Here is a 24,885-nt window from a genome sequence, read left to right on the forward strand (position 1 = left end):
TACTATGGCAACAGAGAAATTGCACAAAAATCATTTAAAAAATATATATCTTAACGGGCCCATGGCAGTGTCTCCGGCAGTGTCTCAATCATTTTTAACCAACTGTGTCCTTTTCTCCATCGCTGACGTAGTAGGACATGCCAGGTGGCAGCGATACAGTAAAATTATATCAGTCAGTGGTGTTGAAAGAAAGAAACGAGAAGAGGATAGGAATCTTTTAAGAGTGTTGTTGAGACAAAGCCCAAATCTTACAACAACCAGATTTATCCCAAATGGAGCTTTTGGTCCAAAGAAGTGCTGTCACAAATAGGGTGTGATTTGAGACGCAGCCAGAGTCATTGTGGAGGCCAGTCCAAAAGGGCAGGAGAGACCTGCACAACACCTCTGGTGTCCTGACAGAATGTGGCTAGGGTGAGTCTCGGTTCAGACCAAACTGTCAGTCTGGCCTTGTGAACACAGAGAAAAGTCAGACAGTGGGACCCGTGTAGATTTTAGTGTCTGTGGTCCGGCTGGGAGATGAAGGTATTCCTATTGTTTCGTCGCTCATACAGCTAGTGCTTTCTTACCATGTTTTTGTTGATGTGAGAATAGTAACATTTCATTTCAATCATTTTCTGACGATTAGAACAAGTACAGACTCTGAGCTGAAATGCAGGAATCTCCAGGGTGCATTGCCAGACTTTGAGTTTTGTTTGAAGTAAACTGCATCTGTCAGAACTCAACAGGTACAGGGTCTAACCCTCTAGGCCTCCACCCAACATTTCAGATGTTGTTTTATTAAATCCATCTCTCTCTCTGTCTCTCTCTCTGTCTCTGTCTCACTCTCACTCTCACTCTCACTCGCTCCCAGGCTGTGTTTGATGTGGACAAGACTAAAGGTCTGACACTGATCGAGGTGTGGGAGGGACTCACTCTAGAGGACATTAAGGCATGCACTGGAGCACACTTTGCGGTGAGTCATACAGGGACAGCCAGTCTGGCCACGGGGAATATACTGACTGGCCACTTCAGGGTTGTGTTGTTCAACCCCCAGCCAACTTTTCCATATCTACTCGTTCAAAAATATAATCTTGAAACAGGCATGGAATTACACGATACTCTCAGTAAATCCATATTTAACTTGAACCGTCTTCGTAAAAAACAGAAAACCAAGAGCGTTTATCAAAAGCAGTTGACTAAGCTATTGAGCATGCTCGGTGGGAATACCATCAATAGTAACACAGATGGTTTCTCTCCTTTCAAAACTCTCTCTGATGTCCGACAGGTTTCTCCAAACGTGAGGTCCATGCAGCAGGTCTAGAAGCTGGGGGGAGGAAGTGTCCGAGGAGAGGAGCTATGACTTGAAGGCTGTTTTAATCTCTCCGTATGTACGCTGGAAGGAACACAAACTATGAACTCATCCTAATGTTACTGAACACCACGTCTGTACACTGAATCATAACATTACTGTAACGTCAATGAATGTAACATGTGAGATTCATAACGAATACTCGGGTTGAGTTATGATGTTGAACATATTGTAACAATTGACTTGAAGGACTGGTATCCCTGGCATAACTCAAGAGGAACTGTCTAAACATGTATTTAGTAATAATGTTATGTTTTAATCATGTGTTTTAATGCTATGTCAAAGTTTCTCCCAGACTTATAACACAAACAATTATGGACTGCTTTTCATCCCAGAAAGTTGTGTCCTCCCTTCTGCACTTGTTCAAGCCCTTCCTTGGATGTGGATCAGCTGGTTTCTTTTTGGTAGATATGTATACCTTATAAGCAATAACTCCATCTACTTTCAGACACACTGCTTTCTCTGATTTAGTGAAATGGGAGTGAATAGGAGAAGAAGGGTGGAGGCAACTTGATGGTATGAAACGCAGCCCTGCTGTGAAAACTGATATGATGTTGTTTTGAATTGCATTTGAGCCTCTACATTTCATCCTAGTTTGGTGCTTTAGTTAAAAGGTTACCCTCATGGAAACACACTCTTCATAAAAAATATATGGTTCCAGATATTTTAGCTACTACAAAATATGAGGCCTTCCATTTTCTACCTGGACTTCTTCTGTGCCATGTATTTATATATTAAATTAAACTGTGTGTTACCTTGAGGAGAAAAAATATATTGGTGTCCATTTTCTGCACTGGTATTGACACTCAGAAGTATGTAGTAGTAGTAATATGTGGAATGTGTTCTTGCTTTTCCCTATCCCATCTTGTCACATATCAGTGGTTACTTCAAGGTTGTCTGGAGACAGTGGGTTGAACATGTAGTATATATGGTTGTAAGAGACCAGTACAGTATGCATAAAATTCAACCATACATTCCAATACAGTAGTTTAATTCAGGTCCGCTTTCAGCTAAATTATGTCAAATGTATGATTAGGAATACGCTCACTTTTCCAAATTCTTCAGAAATAATCTGCACTACTTCCTAAGGAATTCTGAGATTTTATGACACCTCAAATCTTTCTTCATCATTTCTGTGTGACTGTGAAGGAAGGAATTAAGCATTATGAGAGTATTGGAACAAGGAGATCTCTTCACGAGTTGAGCTCTGTATTATGGCACACACTGAATGAAGGCTCCATCTACCCTCAGAGACGCAAAGCTTCTCTGACTCAAACCCATCATATTGCTCATGATGTTCTGCCCCAACGTTCCCATTAGCCAGGTTTGACATTATGTACCTCTGAGCAACTAAAGCAAATTAAGTCGACACACAGCAGGTTCGGGCTGCCATGCAGATGAGGGGCGTGCAATGACATTCTTGATTCGATTTGTCCACTTGAGAAGAGCGCAGGGTGCGGTTACCCTGGGCTCTATGTAGCAGAAACTGGAGGGCTTCTTCACGCTTGGGTTCAAAGAGAATATAGAGGATGTATCATAAATGGGGAAACCCATACATGTCAAATTGTTCTTGCGAATATGTTGTGAAATAGACTTGTTCATCAAGGGTAGACATTTCTAAATAATAAATAAATGTTTCTGCCAGACTATTTAGACAAACCCTATTATATTCAGTAAAGTTTATTTGTCAACCCTGGCAAAGTGTCAAATATGTCCACTGTTATGCATTAAAATAACTAATCCAGACAAGCGAGAAGTGAAAATCAATCGGTTAACAACGTGTCCTTTCCAAATGCTCTCCTCCAGAAGCGCTATTGTCGGGAAAGCGGAGTTGATCAATTCAGCACCACAGGTGTGGACAGTGCCACTAGCCTATACACGGACAGGCAAACGCAAGGCGTGTGGATGCAGTAGTGGAGAGCCAGACAGACATTGTTGTAGAATGGTACATGGGACTGATTATTGAATTAAGTTGTGGCTAGCTGGGCGCACCCTTATTTTAATGACTTCAAGAACTAATGGCTGAATACATCACTCGCCTGCTCTGAGACCATCCTAAAAGCACAACTTTATCGAAAACACAACTCTATCGACATATCCTATAAAAAATGGGTTCCCTATCTATGTCTGCACGCCATTCAGGGGGTGTGGTGTGAACTCACTCGCTCCCGGTCACGCTGGTGTGTGTGTGGTGAGTGGAGCGAACGCAGCACAGAGAAAGCGCACTCAAAGCTCGCGCAGGCACCGGAAAGTGGGGATATAGTGCGCGGCGGCATGGCTTCGTCTCACGGGAAAAACGAACACCGGTTCGCCGACTGGATGGCGAATTTACCGGAGAGCATGCACAGCATCCCGCTTACCAACCTGGCCATTCCAGGTAAGAGTCACATCGTAGTTTGCACTGTTGCGTGTGGAAATGTTGGAAACCTTTTGTTGATCATGCAGTGAAATAATTTGCTTCGATAGAAGATAGAAATCCAGATGTGTATGTTGTAGAACTGACGGCGAGTGACCTAGCCAGCCTACAGACTGTCTTCAGACGAATTATCGACACAGAATTATCATATTCCGTGCAAAGACTGTTAATTCCAGCTAAAGTTTATGCTATAGCCTACCAGGGGTCATCAACAGGTGGCCCGCGGGCTTAAACTGGTCCACAAGTGATTTATGTTTTTGTCCTGAAGTTTTTATTAAATAATAATAATAATGTAGGATTTAAAGTTTGGGGTAAAAAAAAATAACATCACCAGGAATTCAGCAAAAAATGTAGTTTAATCTAGGAAGTCTGTTCTCAAGTATTCATATATATTTGTATATGTGTTCGTGTCTCAATGTAATCAAGGTGTGAAATTGTATTTTAAAATAACAATCATCTCTTCTTGGGCTTAGTTGTGGTCAATTTGCAGCGTACACGTTATTATCAATTTGCAGCGTACACGTTATTATAGTTATTTTCTTGTCACCCAACCATTCGCTCCAACATAAATCGGCCACTGGCTGGATCTAGTTGCCTCTCTCTGGCCTATAGGCTACAGTAGTCTCTCGAGATGGCACCTGTTGCGGGAAGGCGAAACCTATGTGTAGGTGCAACACTAGTCCATTGCCCTATTCGGTAGCACAAAGGATCCATCATCGAAGAAATAAGCTACAGTTTAGCTGGTTAGGGCTCGATAGGCTATATGCCAAAAGCAGAGACGTGTCTCTAGGTCTCCATCGGCTTGATTTAATTCAAATCTCCTTGAGGGAAGGGCATGAATGATCTTACAAAAAGCTTGCAAATTGCTAATTCAAAATAATACACTAAAATGGCATTTACACAGATGGCCCATTGTGCTCCTTGAAATATGTTGTAATATATATATATAAGTGAATCTAGTCACTTTTTTGGCAGGCTATGTGTTATCGATGTGATTGTTGGCGGTGCGTATTAGCCTAAACGGGGCATATAGTTCAGGGTTCATTGCATTGCAACCAGGACAGCCCATGTGCCTCTAATGAGCCTAACCCTCCGTCACGTATTACAAGTGTGAATTGGATGGGTTTATTGTTTAACAATGATCTCTAAATCCCTATTCAAAATGTTTAAAAGTTTAGACGGGCCGCTCAGGTCTGTGTTTGCAGACTCTCGACATCTATTCCTCATTCAAATACCTTATTTCCTTCCTTGAAGAAACCAGTGATATGACATGATGGAACGGGTCAAATCTCAATAGCAAAATGTGCATACAACCTGCCTAGTTCACATCAGATCCTCTGCGATCCCTTCTAGGAACGAAGGTTAGAAAAGTTGTATGTTGGCAGTGTTGGAACGGGCCATTGTCTTGGCATCAGCGTCTAAAAGTGGTACCAGCTGTTTGGAGGTTTCGGCCAATCATGCGGCAGGTCTCCTGAGACGTCAACTCTGATTGGAAGTCTGAAATAAGACCCGGTCGCTGGTTTCACTCTTGTGGAATGGCCAATTAACATCTGGCTAATTCTAGTGATTAGCTTCATTCACTGGCTACACACATGCAGGCAGGTGGAGCACAAAGCTGTGTTTCTCAGATCTATCGTTGGAAACTCAAGAGGTGTGGCATGGCATACTCCACTGCTCTCAATGGGGAACACACACAATTCATTCATCTTCAGGGTATTTTGGGATGTGATTTTCGATTAAGCATCGACTGCGTGATATGAAAGACTGGGAAATGAAAACTACAGGATATCGCCATGGAGCCAAGAGGTCCAGTTAAGTCACACACAACACCTGCATTTGCACCTGCCTTTCCCTTCTCATAGGACAGCCTGGAGAAGCAGCATGCTCACTATAACCCACTGTAATTAACCATGATTATTCCTAATGTGCCCAGTTGCTCCAAGCATCTTAAACTGGTGTGTAGCCTATGCACTCCATTTGGACACAGGCTACTGTAAAACTCTTCTGTCTCCTCCAATGTCCCTGAAACCAGAATCCGCCACATAAGCCATTCACTTATTGATTACTCCTGGTGTGTGTGTGTGTGCGTGTGCACGTGTGTGTGTTCCTTGCCAGAAGCCAATTTCCTCCTACAGTTTTTGGTGCAAAACCTGGCGGCTGCTGATTTGGTCGAGGATGTTTCGTGGAGGCAACAGCTATATGTGTTACTGCTGCAGGGTTAGAGCACTACAGCACAGGCTTCTCTTCCCAGCGAAAGAGAGTGAAGCGCTGAACCAGTTGAGAGGAACGAATGGGAGGATGAATGTGATCATTTCATCCACAAGTACGGTCCTCTTCGCCAGAGGATTATACTTCTAATTCGACATTTATAATGCCTGGGGATGGGGATCCATTGAAGTGTTTCTGCATTTAACAGAGGCGCTACGCTGTTACCCAACCCCAAAACTGCCTAGAGCACAATCAGACTGGCACCCAGCCTAGGATGTAGACTTTGCAATTCAAATTTTGTAAACACTGTGAGACAGTGGCCCGATTGCATTTCTGTATGGTGCTACAGTATTATGTGTTATCTGTATGGTGCTACAGTATAATGTGTTATCTGTATGGTGCTACAGTATTATGTGTTATCCGTATGGTGCTACAGTATTATGTGTTATCTGTATGGTGCTACAGTATTATGTGTTATCTGTATGGTGCTACAGTATTATGTGCTATCTGTATGATGCTACAGTATTATGTGTTATCTGTATGGTGCTACAGTATTATGTGTTATCCGTATGGTGCTACAGTATTATGTGTTATCTGTATGGTGCTACAGTATTATGTGTTATCTGTATGGTGCTACAGTATTATGTGTTATCCGTATGGTACTACAGTATTAGTATTACAGTATGTTACTGTAAATGGATACCACATTGAATCTTAGCTGATTCCCTTGTCAACACAATCTGCAAAGAGTGAGGTGGCGATTCTGAACAGTTCTTTCACTTATAGTGTTGGGTAGGCCAGATGGAGTATAAAGTTGCCTCTAGTCTAGTAGACACTGAACTAAGGACAGTTTTTCTGTATTTCCCCCTAATGAAAAAGGTTACCTGTGGCTACAGTTGATTTGTCCCTGGAACAGATCTTAACTCTCCCAGTGTCGCCACCTCATCCTCCTTCTTCAGATGCAGACACACATACTCTGTCTCTCTCTCTCTCTCGGGAACAGCCTATGTAGACCATATATGCACAAAGCTGTGTGCACTTTTCCCCCTTAGTCTTTCCATCCCTCATTCCCAGTGTTGCCCTCTGATCTCCTCACCTACAGGAGGTTAGGCTACCCAGGCATTAAATTGGGCTCTTACAGGTGACAGAGCTGCTCTCAAATAACCTAAACTCATGCTACTGTTTATCTGTGTATCCAGAGGTGGTGAAACTCATTTTCGCTCCAGATGAACGATATCAACATTTGGCTAGCCCAGTATTATTCTTAGGGAGTTCCAAGAGTCAACGCGTTGGCTACTGCAGACATCATCCCTGCCCTGGTTGAACCCCATAGATACACACGCCATACTGTGGTTGTTTTGTCATGTCAGCTGGTACAGGAAATGGATGCAGCTTGACATAATGAGAACGTCTGTGTGTTTGCCCTGCAGGTGACACTGGCCTCCCCCTGCTCTGACTCTAGCTCTGCTCCGTACAGCTGAGCCGGCGCCAGCCTCCACCCTGACCAACAGAGGTCATGAACATAAACTAGAGCAACAAATAGAACAGATAAGAGAAGGACAAGGTTGAGAGGTTCTAGAAGAAAATAGGAGACAGATGAACTACACAGGGCTGTGATGTCAGCATAAAACAGGCTTTCTGTATACTACTGAGTCAGTGTGTGTGTGTGTGTGTGTGTTTGATTTAACTATATATAGATAGTAAAACAAGGAAAATTCAAACAAATGGGGACATTTCACTGGTCCCCAAAAGGAAAAAGCCTATTTTAGGGTTAGAACTAAGGTTAGGGGTTAAGGTTATGGTTAGGGTTAGGAAAAATAGGATTTTGAATGAGAATCAATTGTTTTGTCCCCACAAGGATAGTAAAATAAGCGTGTGTGTGTGTGTGTGTGTATTCAAGCTTTTTATGAGTTTATCTAAAGTCATGACCTTGTTTGCATTATTCTACACCAACATCTTCTGCAGGAGATCTTGGGACTATAAGGCTCTATCTGCATTTTTCTCAAAATGTTGTTATTGACATAGCCTTGTTATGTTCAATGTTCTTTACTTTTATAATACTATAATACTATACCTCAATTCATACAATATAAAATTGCGAACACCATTCAAACCAATGAGGGCTCGGAACTTTAAAACCAATTATATCAGAATCATATTTTTGCAGATAGAACCTTGTAGTCCCAAGCTCTCTAAATGAGAAAGTCAATACTGTATGTTCATCATATATGCAAGATGCATTATATTAGCTCTGCCACACAGACAGCTAGGCTACTTTTTCTGAGTGTTGCCAATGAGTGTAATCCACACTTAGTAATACTGCACCTCGGAGAAGTGAATCGGCTTTCCAGTGACTAATGTCAAACAGGAAAGACTTGGAGGGAATGGGTAGCACACTTCAGGAGAATCTGAAGTGTATCGCCGGATGAAAGTCTTACTAGACCAGGGGTGAACTGAAGCCATAGATCTTCTGGGGGTTTCTTGAAACCCACTGATACACGAGCAGGTCAGGCCTGGAATTCATTCTCAATCCACAGGTGGTTGTAACATGTCAAGTATTTTTTCAAATGGGCAATCTATTTACCCCAGCCGGCTAGCCTGACCACCCATCCACATCGCTCCGGCCAAACGCCACGCCCGCTAGCTTGGAGCGATCGATGGAGCAGCAGAATTCAATTCAGCACGAGTCGTCACGGCAGGCAACCAGCCGGCCAGCCCCCTGAGACCAGTAAAAACAAAACCATTGAAGAACAGCATCCTCTGCTTCTGAAATGGGCCTTGGCACAAGATTATCTGTTAATCTGACAATCCATCTATCCATCCATTGCTTTATCCATCTATCCATTCATCCAGCCCTTTGTCCGTTCTCTCATCCACCACTTGAGCTCCAGGGGAGGGAGGATATACTGCCTAAGAGGAACATAGACAGTGGGTATTGAGGAGATTTGAGGACATGAAATTGCACTGAAGTTAAATGTCAGTCTGTCAAAACATAGTTTTACTGAACAAGGCTATATTGATACCTCATTGTTGAATGCAGAACAAATCAGGTAGCCGTGCTAGTACTCTGCTGGCAGTCAATTGAGTTTACAGAGGAAAGAAGTTTATCTTGTTGGCAAAAACAAAAATGTGCACACCAGTCTTTAGCTGCACACTGTGTCCACAATGACTCTCGTACCAAAGACGAGATAAGAGTAAGAACATGGGAGGAAAGAGATCATTTGATAGAGGGAATGGATAGGAGGGCAGAAGAGGGAGGTTGATGAGGGACCTACTGTGGGAAGCGAGGAAGAATGGGTTTGAGAGAGACTGGCAAAAAGGGAGGGAGAGGTAGGAAAGAGATGGATAGAGAGAGAGGGTCAGACCGAAGCAAAGGGATGGAATAGGAAAAGAATGAAGAACGGAGTAGAGAAAGTGAGGGGAAGCAGGCTCCTCTCCTGTGCCCTGAGGGGAGTTAGTGAAAAAGTGAGCGGCCCGAGCAGTAATTGTATATGATGAAACGAGTATTAGCAAATATTTGTATTATTACATTGACAAGTTAGTAGACGGAGCTCTCTAACAATGGAAATACATGTCCTCATAGATGGAAGGCAGGTGGGAGGAGGCTAGATCAGGAGGGACCATTCCAGCCAATGAGAAGGCAGATTGTAAGGGGTGGCGGCAGACAAGTCAGAGGCAGGAGAGCAAAAACTGTTTCCAACGGCACAGCTTAATAATAAAATCCCACCGGAAAACAGAACAATCAATAAATGGGTACATAACCCGACGCACACCAGACATAACGTGCACAAGCACTTACAACAAACAATACCAGACAAGGACATGGGGGGGAACAGAGGGTTAAATATACAACATGTAATTGATGGAATTGAAACCAGGTGTGAAGACAAGACAAAACAAATGGAAAGGTGGATCGGCGATGGCTAGAAGACCGGTGACGTCGACCGCCGAACGTCTCCCGAACAAGGAGAGGGCCCGACTTCGGAGGAAGTCGTGACACAGATAGTGAACAACAGGCACAACGCTGATGTAAAGTAGTTTTTTTCCCCAAGGTTGCCGAAGTGCCACGTGAGTCCACGTGTATATCAGTCCATTCACAACAACCTAAACAATACAAACCTTTTATTTGATCAAATAAGCCTCACGTAGAATATTAGCAATTACATTTTTTGTATGCCAAATTCGACACTCATTGCCCTCCACACAAAAATTCCTCACTTTGTAGTCTTATTTTTGTGGACCGATTTTGGGTGATTTTAGAGCCTTTAATGTCCAACAACGAAAATTGTATAAAAAACAAAAACACAAGTCACCTATTGGGGAACCCTGCAGTAGAGTATCACAATATTATTTTTCATGATTTTATATCAACACTGTGACTCAAAGTATGGATTTGTAAAAATAAAATTAAAACATACAGTGCCTTGCGAAAGTATTCGGCCCCCTTGAACTTTGCGACCTTTTGCCACATTTCAGGCTTCAAACATAAAGATATGAAACTGTATTTTTTTGTGAAGAATCAACAACAAGTGGGACACAATCATGAAGTGGAACGACATTTATTGGATATTTCAAACTTTTTTAACAAATCAAAAACTGAAAAATTGGGCGTGCAAAATTATTCAGCCCCCTTAAGTTAATACTTTGTAGCGCCACCTTTTGCTGCTATTACAGCTGTAAGTCGCTTGGGGTATGTCTCTATCAGTTTTGCACATCGAGAGACTGAATTTTTTTCCCATTCCTCCTTGCAAAACAGCTCGAGCTCAGTGAGGTTGGATGGAGAGCATTTGTGAACAGCAGTTTTCAGTTCTTTCCACAGATTCTCGATTGGATTCAGGTCTGGACTTTGACTTGGCCATTCTAACACCTGGATATGTTTATTTTTGAACCATTCCATTGTAGATTTTGCTTTATGTTTTGGATCATTGTCTTGTTGGAAGACAAATCTCCGTCCCAGTCTCAGGTCTTTTGCAGACTCCATTCTTCCAGAATGGTCCTGTATTTGGCTCCATCCATCTTCCCATCAATTTTAACCATCTTCCCTGTCCCTGCTGAAGAAAAGCAGGCCCAAACCATGATGCTGCCATCACCATGTTTGCCAGTGGGGATGGTGTGTTCAGCTGTGTTGCTTTTACGCCAAACATAACGTTTTGCATTGTTGCCAAAAAGTTACATTTTGGTTTCATCTGACCAGAGCACCTTCTTCCACATGTTTGGTGTGTCTCCCAGGTGGCTTGTGGCAAACTTTAAACGACACTTTTTATGGATATCTTTAAGAAATGGCTTTCTTCTTGCCACTCTTCCATAAAGGCCAGATTTGTGCAATATACGACTGATTGTTGTCCTATGGACAGAGTCTCCCACCTCAGCTGTAGATCTCTGCAGTTCATCCAGAGTGATCATGGGCCTCTTGGCTGCATCTCTGATCAGTCTTCTCCTTGTATGAGCTGAAAGTTTAGAGGGACGGCCAGGTCTTGGTAGATTTGCATTGGTCTGATACTCCTTCCATTTCAATATTATCGCTTGCACAGTGCTCCTTGGGATGTTTAAAGCTTAGGAAATCTTTTTGTATCCAAATCCGGCTTTAAACTTCTTCACAACAGTATCTCGGACCTGCCTGGTGTGTTCCTTGTTCTTCATGATGCTCTCTGCGCTTTTGACGGACCTCTGAGACTATCACAGTGCAGGTGCATTTATACGGAGACTTGATTACACACAGGTGGATTGTATTTATCATCATTAGTCATTTAGGTCAACATTGGATCATTCAGAGATCCTCACTGAACTTCTGGCGAGAGTTTGCTGCACTGAAAGTAAAGGGGCTGAATAATTTTGCACGCCCAATTTTTCAGTTTTTGATTTGTTAAAAAAGTTTGAAATATCCAATAAATGTCGTTCCACTTCATGATTGTGTCCCACTTGTTGTTGATTCTTCACAAAAAAATACAGTTTTATATCTTTATGTTTGAAGCCTGAAATGTGGCAAAAGGTCGCAAAGTTCAAGGGGGCCGAATACTTTCGCAAGGCACTGTATTTCGTGGCTGTTTATTTACCACCACAGACAGATGCTGGCACTAAGACCACACTCAGTCAGATGTATAAGGAAATAAGCAAACAGGAAACCACTCACCCAGAGGCGGCGCTCCTAGTGGCCGGAGACTTTAATACAGAGAAACTTAAATCAGTTCTATCAAATTTCTATCAACATGTTAAATGTGCAACCAGAGGTAAAAAAAAATCTAGATCACCTGTACTCCACACACAGAGACGCGTACAAAGCTCTCCCTCGCCCTCCATTTGGTAAACCAACTCTATTCTCCTGATTCCTGCTTACAAGCAGAAATTAAAGCAGGTAGCACCAGTGACTCGATCTATAAAAAAAAGTGGTCTGATGAAGCAGATGCTAAACTACAGGACTGTTTTGCTATCACAGACTGGAACATGTTCCGGGATTCTTCCGATGGCATTGAGGAATACACCACATCAGTCACTGGCTTTATCAATAAGTGCATCTAGGACGTCGTCCCCACAGTGACTGTACGTACATATCCCAACCAGAAGCCATGGATTACAGGCAACATTCACACTGAGAAAAAGGGTAGAGCTGCCGCTTTCAAGGTGCGGGACTCTAACCTGGAAGCTTACAAGATATCCTGCTATGCCCTGAGACGAACCATCAAACTGGCAAAGCGTCAATACAGAGCTAAGTTTGAATCATACTACACCGGCTCCAACACTCGTCTTATGTGTCAGGGCTTGCAAACTATTACAGACTACAAAGGGAAGCACAGCCGCGAGCTGCCCAGTGACACAAGCCTACCAGACGAGCGAAATCACTTCTATGCTCGCTTCGAGGCAAGCAACACTGAGGCATGCATGAGAGCATCAGCTGTTCTGGACGACTGTGTGATCACGCTCTCCGTAGCCGGCATGAGTAAGACCTTTAAACAGGTCAACATATACAAGGCTGCGTGGCCAGACCGATTACCAGGACGTGTGCTCCGGGCATGTGCTGACCATCTGGTAGGTGTCTTCACTGACATTATCAACATGTTTCTGATTGAGTCTGTAATACCAACATGTTTCAAGCAGACCACCATAGTCCCTGTGCCCAAGAACACAAAGGCAACCTGCCTAAATGACTACAGATCCGTGAAGTGCTTTGAAAGGTTGGTTATGGCTCACATCAACACCATTATTCCAGAAACCCTAGACCCACTCCAATTTGCATACCGCCCAAACAGATCTACAGATGATGCACTCTCTATTGCACTCCACACTGCCCTTTGCAGCACATCTGCCACATCTGCCATCCTCAGCACTTGAACTCCCCAGGGGTGCGTGCTCAGTCCCCTCCTGTACTCCCTGTTCACCCACGACTGCATGGCCAGGCACGACTCCAACACCATCATTAAGTTTGCAGATGACACAACTGTGGTAGGCCTGATCACCGGCAACAACGAGACAGCCTAGAGGGAGGAGGTCAGAGACCTGGCCGTGTGGTGCCAGAATAACAACCTATCCCTCAACATAACCAAGACTAAGGAGATGATTGAAGACTAAAGGAAAAGGAGGACCGAGCACGCCCCCATTCTCATCGACGGGGCTGTAGTGGAGCAGGTTGAGAGCTTCAAGTTCCTTGGTGTCCACATCAACAACAAACTACAATGGTCCAAACACACCACGACAGTCGTGAAGAGGGCACAACAAAACCTATTCCCCCTCAGGAAACTAAAAAGATTTGGCATGGATCCGGAGATCCTCAAACGGTTCTACAGCTGCAACATCGAGAGCATCACTGCCTGATACGGCAATTGCTCGGCCTCTGACCGCAAGGCACTACAGAGGGTAGTGCGTACGGCCCAGTACATCACTGGGGCTAAGCTGCCTGCCATCCAGGACCTCTACACCAGGCGGTGTCAGAGGAAGGCCCTAAAAATTGTCAAAGACCCCAGCCACCACAGTCATAGACTGTTCTCTCTACTATCGCATGGCAAGCGGTACTGGAGTGCCAAGTCTCGGACAAAAAACCCCAAGACTCCTGAACAGGTAATCAAATGGCTACCCGGACTATTTGCATTGTGTGCCTCCCCAACCCCTCTTTCTACGCTGCTGCTACTCTCTGTTTATCATATATGCATAGTCATTTTAACTGTACATTCATGTACATGCTACCCCAATTGGGCTGACCAACCAGTGCTCCCGCCCATTGGCTAACCGGGCTATCTGCATTGTGTCCTGCCACCCACCACCCGCCAACCCCTCTTTTACGCTACTGCTTCTCTCTGTTCATCACATATGCATAGTCACTTTAACCATATCTACATGTACATACTACCTCAATCAGCCTGACTAACCAGTGTCTGTATGTAGCCTCGCTGCTTTTATAGCCTACCTACTGTATATAGCCTGTCTTTGTACTGTTGTTTTATTTCTTTACTTACCTGTTGTTCACCTAATACCTTTTTTGCACTATTGGTTAGAGCCTATAAGTAAGCATTTCACTGTAAGGTCTACCTACACCTGTTGTATTCGGCGCACGTGACAAATAAACTTTGGTTTGATTTGATGTTGACTCCATCGCTTTTCACAGTTGTATCAAGTTGTCAGGATGTCCTTTTAGTGGTGGATCATTCTTGTTACACATTGGAAACTGTTGAGTGTGAAAAACCTAGCAGCCTTGCAGTTCTTGACACACAAACTGGTGCGCCTGGCACATACTACCATTCCCCGTTCAAAGGCACTTAAATCTGTTGTTTTGCCCATTCACCCTCTGAATGGCACATATACACAATCCATGTCGCAGTTGTCTGAAGGCTTAAAAATCTTTCTTTAATCAGTCCTTCATCTACACCGGTGTTTCCCATACTCGGTCCTCAGGACCTCAAGAGGTGCACATTTAGTTTTTTGCCCGAACACTACACAGCTGATTCAAATTATTAAAGCGTGATGATTAGTTGACTCTTTTAATCAGGTGCTAGGGCAAAAACCAAAATGTGCAGCCTTGGAGTCCAGAGGACCGAATTTTGAAAACCCTGAGCTACTCTGATTGAATTGTATTTAACATCAATAAGGGATCATAGCTTTCACCTGGATTCACCTGGTCAGTCTATGTCATGGAAAGAGCAGGTGTTCCTAATGTATAGAATCGTGATACATATAGAATCGCAAAACATATCGTATCGGCACCTAAGCATTGTGATAATATCATACTGTGAGGTCCCTGGCAATTCCCTGCCCTACTCTCTAACGGACATCATCCTGTCCTCTGTGTTCATTCCTCCAGCTCCCAATGGTCTTTGACTTCCTATGGTTGTAGTACGCAGAGGCGCAAGTTTCACTGGGGATGGGGGAGGGGGGGGACATGCCCCCCCACATTCTGAAATGGCATTTTTGCCCCCCCCCCCAGGTTTATCATTGGAATGTGATACAAAAAGAAGCACCGGTGTACTTTAGGACCATGTGGATCCCTCCGAGCGCTCAGGTAGGCTGCTAGTAAACATCTGTATCAGATGGATGCAGATGTCAGTATATCATACCACCCTTTAACGAAAACATGAACGTAAACCATAAGAAATATACGTTTTCAATTACACTTTACATTTTAGAATTGCACTTTATTTGATATTGTTCCCTCTGTTTAAAACAGGTACAACTACTAACTTTAAACTTGTTGCAAACATTTGGTAGATCTGGCCCTATCAGGGGGAAAGACAGAGCAATGACATGCAACAAAAACAACAACAAATCTCTGTTACTAATCTCCTTCATTAAGCCATTAAGTAGTGAGAGCGAGGGATTTGTTTGTTTATTTGTGTAATTGCCTCATCCCTAATGCATCCCTCTAGTGCTGTAAACAGAGGACTGTCAAAGTCATTTATTGTCATCTTCAAGGTTACACTTTTTTTTTGGTGTTACAGATGAACTAGCTAAATAAGACACAACCAGAGGCCATAGGGCAGGGTTACCCAAATGGCGGCCTGTGGGCCCACTTTTTTAAATAATATATTTTTAAATAATATTTTGTTGTTGGACATAAGACTGTAAAAACACCAGCAAATCAGAAAAGTGATTTTGGAAATCTGTTCAAAAGTATTCCCATGCACAACAGAGAGATATGTGATCGTTTACAAATGTAAGCAAGGTTTGAAATGATTATGTTTTGGTCAAATATTACATCTGTTACATCTGTGCAGTCTAAAAATGTCATTGTAATTATGTTCTGGCCCCTGACCATCCGCTCAAGAAAAAAAATCGTCCCGCAGCCGGATCTAGTTGATGAGCCCAGCCAGGGCATGATGACCTCCGTCTTCTGTTTAACTAATGAGACTAGTGTTGATATTTGAACTGGACATTTTTACCATCAGCTTACAAGAGTGGTGAGCAGGTGGAGAGGCAGGGAAGCCATTTTGTTTCATGAGATGAAGAGCAGTGATATTTAGAGCCCGCCTCTCCACCAATGCTCAATGGTCTTCGTCACCCCCATTTGATTTTTTGATTAATGTGATTCATTTAATTCTAATTTGACATACAGCTAGTCTGACCTTCTAGGCTTAATGAAAAGCATGTTGTTCATTACACATTTGATTTCCACAGCCTTAAATTGATTAATGGGTTCATTTTGATGGATTGCTTTTCTCTCTCGTTATCATCACACAGTACCTGAGAGTTGAGAGATAAACGCAGCTGTAATTTCCAGTGTGTTTGATAAAGCCATCGTCTCTCGTACGTAGCTTCTCCCTCCCCCAGGATGTGTTACTGAATTCATTGGTCATACAAGGTAGAGCTGACATTTCATATCGGAGTGATGAATGGTAACTTGGGGTTACAGAAGCGATGTGTCGGTGCCATTTTGTTTTGCACACCTTTTTAAACTACATGCGCCATCTGTGAACACTGACTCACTCCATAACATACCTTTTGATAAGCCAATAGGAATGTTGCCAGAACATCTCTATAAAAGCTCTAGGTGTATTTGACACACAGGAGGTTGGTGGCACCTGAATTGGGGAGGACCGGCTCGTGGTAATGGCTGGAACGGAATGGGTGGAATGATGTCAAATACATCAAACACATGATTTCCAAAGTGTCTTTTTATGTTTGGACCTGAGCTCACATTGTTGTACCGAATCATTTCTCCATTGGACCAACAGATGAATATTGTCAGGACATTTCTATAGATGTTACAGGTGTATTTGTACAGAAACATAAAAGGACGCTTTGCCAAAAAGGCATACTGCTGTCTCTATTACACTCCAAGGCCTTGTGTTGGAGCAGAGGACATTGCTTTATGTGAGTCTTAGAAGGATGCCGACTGTATGGTTGATGTGCAGTCAAGCGAGTGTCCGTGTCTGACGGTCTGTGTAGGGTGAAGGTTTCTCTCTGTGTTCCGTGACCGTGCTGTTATGTTTGCTGTGTAGCCCCTGGGAGTTATTGTTGTGTGTTCCTTTTGACTCACCGCTGATGTCCTATAGGGGCCAGCGTACTTTGGCGAAAGAGTTGTTGTCATGCTAGCCCTGTATGCTAGCTCACGAACGCGAGGATGTTAGAGTTGTAGCTAATAAACCTGAGCCGTTTAGAAACAACTATGTCTTGTTCTTCCTACATAACATTGCTGATGATAACACATGCAGTTTGTTTGCCTGAGTGAAGCTCAGTGAAGTTCAAGCTATAGTGATCGTCTCAGTTGTGGTTATGGAAACTCTTTGGGCTTTGTAACCGTATGGAAGAAGTGTAGTGTGGTCAGCCCTGTAGTGTGGGTTTGCCCTGTAGTGGGAGAGGAGAGGAGAGGGAAGGGAGAGGAGAGGAGAGGAAAGAACAGGGAAAGGGAGAGGAAAGGAGGAGGAGAGGGAGAGGAGAGGGAAAGGGAGGGAGGGAGAGGGAGAGGAGGGGAGAGGGGATGGAGAGGCAGGCGAGAGGAGAGGAGAAGAGGGGGAGACAGAGAGGAGAGCGTCTCAGGGCTGACTATAATTAGAGAGTTGACTTCTCTGTTTAGACAGGAGGACAAGGGGAGAGGGCACTACTCACTCCTCTCAACCCACTGGCATTGTTCTATTATCACTGAGATACTGTTCTTCACTTTGTCAAGTCAAGTCACAACTGTCCCTATACACACACACACACACACACACACAAATGCTAACACACGTTTTCCTCCGCTCAGCCATAACCCATACTCTATATTGTCTTGCCTGCCTGCCTCCGGAGGACCTGCTCCTCTCCCCCGTTGACCACCTCCTCCCTCTGCTCAAGTCATGTGGCTCCCTCTTGACTGCCACTCCATCTATTGGAGGATTGAAAAAAGAAAATGTCCAACTGTGGCTGAACATCGTAGCCCAGGCCTACGCTGTCATATAGCTGTTTTATTTGATTCTTGTTTGTTTTGAGATTCTTTATGTAATTAAAAGCGTTATATAATAATAATAATTATTATTATTATATTCCCCCCAGGTTCCCATGACTCCTTCAGTTTCTACATAGACGAGTCCTCTCCGGTGGGTCCTGAGCAGACTGACGCTGTCCAAAACTTTGTGTCGGTCTTTGGCACGGTGGCCAAGAAGCTGATGCGTAAATGGCTGGCCACTCAGACTATGAACTTCTCCAGCCAGCTGGAGGCCGGCGTCCGCTTCTTTGACCTGCGCATTTCCACCAAGCCCCGGGACCCAGACAACGAACTCTTCTTCGCTCATGGCCTCTTCAGCGCCACGGTGAATATAATTACTCCCTACGACTCTATTTCCTCCTACAGAACCTCAGGTGTTTTTCCTGACTGCCTGACCTGACCAGAAAGAAAACTCTGGACCATAGTTATTTTATATACAGGTCAAGAGGTCAGGAAAAACTCTGGACCGTATTCAGTGGGTACTGGTCTGACACCATATTTGCTCCCTTGTGGGGTGTCTGTTGTGCTTTCAGGTGAGAGAAGGTCTGGAGCAGATCAGCTCCTTCCTGTCGGCCCATGCCAGAGAGGTTGTGTTCCTGGACTTTAACCACTTCTACGGTGTTCAGAACCTGCACCATGAGAAGTTGGTCTCAATGCTGAGAGACGTGTTCGGGGAGAAACTCGCCCCCGTCGTCTTCGCTCAGGAGGTAAGATACTCTACTGTACAAACAAATGAAACACCTTCAATCTCCGTGCTCCCTCAAGAGCATATGGTGATCACCTTGGCTCCTCAGCCCTATGGCCCTGGAGGTTCCTAAAGACAAAACCCCTCCCTACACTCCTCCCTCCCTCTAGGTGAGTCTCCAGTACCTGTGGGAGAAAGAGTACCAGGTATTGGTGTTCTACCACAGTCCTATGGCCCTGGAAGTGCCATTTCTATGGCCTGGTCAGATGATGCCTGCTCCCTGGGCCAACACCACTGACCCTGAAAAGCTGATCCAGTTCCTCCAGGCCTCTGTGGCTGACCGCAGGTCTGTATGGCCCTCTATCTTTCACCTATCCGTCTTTTCCTGGACAGTGTGTTAAACCTTTGGGAAAAGCACTTCCAGATAGATGTAGGCTCTTAATTTGATCGCCCTGTTGCAGGAGAACATTCCTGCAATGCAGGACATTTTAAACTTGTAGTGTGTTTGAGGTTTGAAAAGGCTTTTGAAATGTCTGACTTTGCCCTTACAAAAAATGTATCAACCCCTACAAAAATGATTATAGTCCACATTATAATTCACATTTCCTGTTGCTGCAGGATGATGTTCCTGATGTAGAAAGCTGGCTCCATTTAAGATCCTACTTTCATCTTTAATTGTGCCTGTATAGTGAAGTTTGATGTGATTTGTGTAATGGCAGGAGGAAGGGAACATTCTTTGTCTCCCAAGTGGTCCTCACACCTAAGGCCAGCACCGTCATGAAAGGAGTAGCCAGCGGACTGAGGGAGACCATTACAGAGAGGTGAGCTGGTTTGTTTCTGTATGTATGTATGTATGTATGTATGAATACAGTTGAAGTTGGAAGTTTACATACACTTAGGTTGGTGTCATTAAAAATCGTTTTTCAACCACTCCACACGTTTCTTGTTAAAAAACTATAGTTTTGGCAAGTCGGTTAGGACAGCTAATTTGTGCATGACACAAGTCATTTTTCCAAAAATTGTTAACAGACAGATTATTTCACTTATAGTTCACTGTATCACAATTCCAGTGGGTCAGAAGTTTACATACGATAAGTTGACTGTGCCTTTAAACAGCTTGGACAATTCCAGAAAATGATGTCATGACTTTAGAATAGGCTAATTGACAACATTTGAGTCAATTGGAGGTGTACTTGTGGATGTATTTCAAGGCCTACCTTCAAACTCAGTGCCTCTTTGCTTGACATCATGGGAAAATAAAAAGAAATCAGCCAAGGCCTCAGAAAAACAATTGTAGACCTCCACAAGTCTGGTTCATCTTTGGGAGCAATTTCCAAATGCCTGAAGGTACCACGTTCATCTGTACAAACAATAGTACGCAAGTTTAAACACCATGGAACCACGCAGCCATCATACCGCTCAGGAAGGAGACGTGTTCTGTCTCCTAGAGATGAATGTACTTTAGTGCGAAAAGTGCAGATCAATTCCAGAACAACAGCAAAGGACCTTGTGAAGATGCTGGAGGAAACAGGTACAAAAGCATCTATATCCACAGTAAAACGAGTCCTATATCGACATAACCTGAAAGGCCGCTCAGCAAGGAAGAAGCCACTGCTCCAAAACCGCCATAAAAAAGTCAACCTACGGTTTGCAACTGCACATGGGGACAAAGATCGTACTTTTTGGAGAAATGTCCTCTGGTCTGATGAAACAAAAATAGAACTGTTTGGCCATAATGACCATCGTTATGTTTGGAGGAAAAAGGGAGAGGCTTGCAAGCCGAAGAACACCATCCCAACCGTGAAGCACAGGGGTGGCAGCATCAGGTTGTGGGGGTGCTTTGCTACAGGAGGGACTGGTGCACTTCACAAAATAGATGGCATCATGAGGAATGAAAATTATGTGAATATATTGAAGCAACATCTCAATTCATCAGTCAGGAAGTTAAAGTTTGGTCGCAAATGGGTCTTCCAAATGAAAAATGACCCCAAGCATACTTCCAAAGTTGTGGCAAAATGTCTTAAGGACAACAAAGTCAAGGTATTGGAGTGGCCATCACAAAGCCCTGACCTCAATCCCAAATGAAATTTCTAGGCAGAACTGAAAAAGCGTGTGTGAGCAAGGAGGCCTATAAACCTGACTCAGTTACACCAGCTCTGTCAGGAGAAATGGGCCAAAATTCACCCAATTTATTGTGGGAAGCTTGTGGAAGGCTACCCAAAACGTTTGACCCAAGTTAAACAATTTCAAGGCAATGCCACCAAATACTAATTGCGTAATTGAGTGGATGTACACTTCTGACCCACTGGGAATGTGATGAAAGAAATAAAAGCTGAAATAAATAATTCTCTCTACTATTATTCTGACATTTCACATTCTTAAAATAAAGTGGTGATCCTAACTGGCCTAAAACAGGGAATATTTATTGGGATTAAATGTCAGGAATGGTGAAAAAATGAGTTTAAATGTATTTGGCTAAGGTGTATGTAAACTACCGACTTCAACTGTGTGTGTGTGTGTGTGTGTGTGTGTGTGTGTGTGTGTGTGTGTGTGTGTGTGTGTGTGTGTGTGTGTGTGTGTGTGTGTGTGTGTGTGTGTGTTTGTGAGTTATTTCATGTTCAATGTGGGAGAGAAATTGAGATGAGAAACAACACACACACACACACACACTATGAGTCACTGTGGCAAAAGGTGTATATATATATATGTATCTTCAGGAATATGACACCGGCCTCACTTGCTCCGTGATGACAACACTGTAGGGATACTGACTTTTTCTATCGTCTCTTTTTTTTTCTCTGTATATCCTTTTTTTCTCTCAAATTTTTCCCATTTCATTGCTTGGAGATGAAATATTAAATATTGCATTCAATAACTGTGCTGATTGTTTAATATAATATTTTCATAAATTGTGGACTAATTCCAATTGATCTCAAGAAGAACATTGGGTTTACTGTCAATTGAACAATGTGCATTCAAATCCAGGACTGTAGCATTGTAACCAGTCAGACAGAGCTTTGTCACAGCAGACACCAGCTATGATCTTAATCTGATCACCCTGTTGCAGGAGAACTTTCCTGCAATGGCAGAAATGTACAACTTGATTTGTATTTGAGGTTTAAAAAGGCTTGTGAAGTTTGTCATTTTCACTTTTCCCTTACCAAAAATGTATCAACCCCTACAAATATTTCCATAAATTGTAATCCACATAACAATTCACATTTCCTGTTGCTGCAGGATAGTTGTCCTGCTGCAGCAAACTGGCTCAAATTAAGATCCTACATGTGTACAGAGTATATAATAATATCTCGCCCCCCCAAATGATTGCACCCAGCAGTCTGTCAGACAGCGCAGACAGCCCTTATCATGCTGACTCATACTGGCCCTTAACCGGTCTAGCTGCTCACCAGCCAGCTCACTGTTACACCAACCAACTGTGAATCATCAAACAGTACATACCTCTCTCTATCTCGCTCTGTCACTCTCTCTCACTCTCTTTCCTTTTCCTTAACCCCATCCTATACTATGCATAACACCTTGAGTGCACAAAAGACAAAAATACAGAGATGCAACTGTGTGTGTGTGTGTGTACATGGTTTCACTTCCACATGGACTCCCCTGCAGGGCTCTTCCAAGTATGATGCTGTGGATTCGGGCCCAGAGGCCCGGAGAGAGCGGCATCAACATCATCACAGCTGACTTTGTGGAGCTGGGAGACTTCATCAGCGCTGTCATCACGCTCAACTATCATATGGATGATGAGGAGGAAAATGCCACCTGAGACTGAAAGACAGGGGGTACCAAAGAGTTAAGTCCTCAGCTCAGTCTCACTTTCTCTTTGGTGTTCATTTTCAGGAGAGGCGTTCCTCTGACTTATTGTATAGGGCTATCAGAGTTTACAGAGGAAGAGAGAGCGAGAGAGAGAGAGAGAGAGGAGGGAGAAGGATACGTTAAGATAGGAGGAGAAAGGAAGGTGGAGGTGGAGATAGGGAGGATGGACTTTGGTGCTCGTTTAGAGCGCCGAAAGTGAATGGGAAATGTTTGGTTTTATCTGTTTTGGGGGTCAAAAGGGCAATTGGTTTTTAACGACGCTTCGCTTGGCTTCGCTTCAAATCTGCTGTAATGATAACTGCTTCTATCCTCCAATCACACAAGCTCGTGTTTCTGGCATTTCCATCTCTTGTGAGGCTTAGGCTAGCTTATTAGCATATTCTACAGACATAAATGTTGTTCGTATTTTAGTGACAGTGATGGCCAACCTACATCAAAACTCATTTTCATTGGTGCCAGTAATACATCTGATTGCCGTCAACCTGATTAGCATGTCAACTACTCACACATGGCTGTAGAATTTACTTTATGATGGATGGATGGATGGATTGGTTGATTGATGGATGGAGCTTCCCAAATAGTTATTATAGTTTTTCGATCTCTTTCTACATTTATTGATTATTTTGTCTCTGTATCAGTCCTGTCACCACAATGCGTAAATTGATAACTTCTCCTTGCAGTACATTGATTTAGCTCCTAGACCACCTGTAACAGCACTTTCTCTATGTTACAGATTGCCAGACCGATTGATATTTGTGTGTCTTTTGATTGATTGCCTCTCCCGAGTGCCCTCTGTAGCATATTGTAGATCAGTGTTTCCCAACCCTGGTCCTCAAGCTCCCCCAACAGTACACATTTGTATTGTAACCCTGGACAAGCACACCTGATTCAACTTGTCAACTAATCATCAAGTCCTCAATGAGTTGAATGAGGTGTGTTTGTCAAGGGCTACAACAAAACTGTGAACTGTTGGGGGTACTTGAGGACCAGGGTTGGGAAACACTGTTGTAGATGACCATGAAACAGGTTTAATTTCATGTTTCTCGTAATGGGCTTGATATCATTCTAATCTCATGTCTGTTGTACTGAAATATTCACCACAATATTAGAATTTTTTTTTTTAATCATTGAACTTTTCTTCTGTTCATTTACTTGTATAGAATATAATAGAATAGCTATCTGTTGCTTCTCTATTACTCATGTGTTTGCCTGCTTAATTGCATTCAGTCTAGTAGAAATATGTTTCCCTTGCTTTACTCTGCACCTATTCAGGACAAACTGTAAATGCTAAACTAGGAAGAAAAGTTCTATTTGAAGTGGCACTTGCGGCGTAGTGAAGACTACAATACGTGTCACATTTCCTTTGCTAAAATTTGTTTTGCACATTATGCAAGAACTTCGCATATATATCAAAAGCTTTGCCTCACTTCTCCCCCCCCAAAAAAATGTTACGATTATTAGTGCATCTTTTACAGAGAATGTATTCTGATAAATTGTTATGTAAACTAATATGTTTATTGTGAACCAAAAAAAGGAGGAAATGTTATATTTTGAATATGTGAATGTGTGTCCTGTACGAAATTGTGCCATTTCCAACTTTTTTCAGTGTGTGTGTTTTTATGTAAGAGAGGGACAGACAGACACAGACAGACACAGACAGACACAGACAGACAGACACAGACAGACACAGACAGACACAGACAGACACAGACAGACACAGACAGACACAGACAGACACAGACAGACACAGACAGACAGACAGACAGACAGACAGACAGACAGACAGACAGACAGACAGACAGACAGACAGACAGAGAGAGAATAAGGATTTAATTGAGTGTTTGTATGTTTTGTGTGTATTGTTCAGAGGTATGAACATTTTCATACAATTTGTATGTGTTAATGACTTCATCCCTATCACTTAATCTTAAAATATATTTTATATCATGTGAAAAGTTTGTATATAAAGTGCAATGGATTTACTGCCATGTAATTGTAAATGAAAATGAATGCCA

General features: G+C 43.1%; 2 protein-coding genes across 3 annotated transcripts in view; both read left to right on the forward strand.

The window, feature by feature from the left end:
* The window catches only part of oxct1a (3-oxoacid CoA transferase 1a), a 106,670-nt gene extending 104,551 nt beyond the window's left edge, over positions 1-2,119 (forward strand). For both annotated transcript variants that reach the window (XM_021606527.2, XM_021606528.2), the window contains exons 16-17: positions 851-952; positions 1,265-2,119. In XM_021606527.2, the coding sequence (XP_021462202.1) occupies positions 851-952; positions 1,265-1,300 (138 nt within the window). In that variant the 3' untranslated portion in view covers positions 1,301-2,119. The remainder of the gene's footprint in view (positions 1-850; positions 953-1,264) is intronic.
* A 1,099-nt stretch (positions 2,120-3,218) lies between these two features.
* On the forward strand, positions 3,219-24,567 carry plcxd3 (phosphatidylinositol-specific phospholipase C, X domain containing 3). Its single transcript, XM_021606530.2, has 6 exons — positions 3,219-3,725; positions 18,423-18,679; positions 18,888-19,061; positions 19,210-19,385; positions 19,759-19,860; positions 22,664-24,567. Exons 1-6 carry the CDS (start codon positions 3,623-3,625, stop codon positions 22,818-22,820), a joined length of 969 nt encoding a protein of 322 aa, XP_021462205.1. The 5' UTR covers positions 3,219-3,622; the 3' UTR covers positions 22,821-24,567.
* Positions 24,568-24,885: the final 318 nt, after the last annotated feature.

The sequence above is a fragment of the Oncorhynchus mykiss genome, chromosome 6 (assembly GCF_013265735.2).
Source record: "Oncorhynchus mykiss isolate Arlee chromosome 6, USDA_OmykA_1.1, whole genome shotgun sequence".
Lineage (NCBI taxonomy): Eukaryota > Metazoa > Chordata > Actinopteri > Salmoniformes > Salmonidae > Oncorhynchus > Oncorhynchus mykiss.

Coding starts and splice junctions, on each gene's coding strand:
- plcxd3 (XM_021606530.2), top strand. CDS start 3,623: ATGGCTTCGTCTCACGGGAAAAACGAACACCGGTTCGCCGACTGGATG. Junction 19,386..19,758: donor GCCTCTGTGGCTGACCGCAG/GTCTGTATGGCC, acceptor GTGTAATGGCAG/GAGGAAGGGAACATTCTTTG. Junction 19,861..22,663: donor AGGGAGACCATTACAGAGAG/GTGAGCTGGTTT, acceptor ACTCCCCTGCAG/GGCTCTTCCAAGTATGATGC.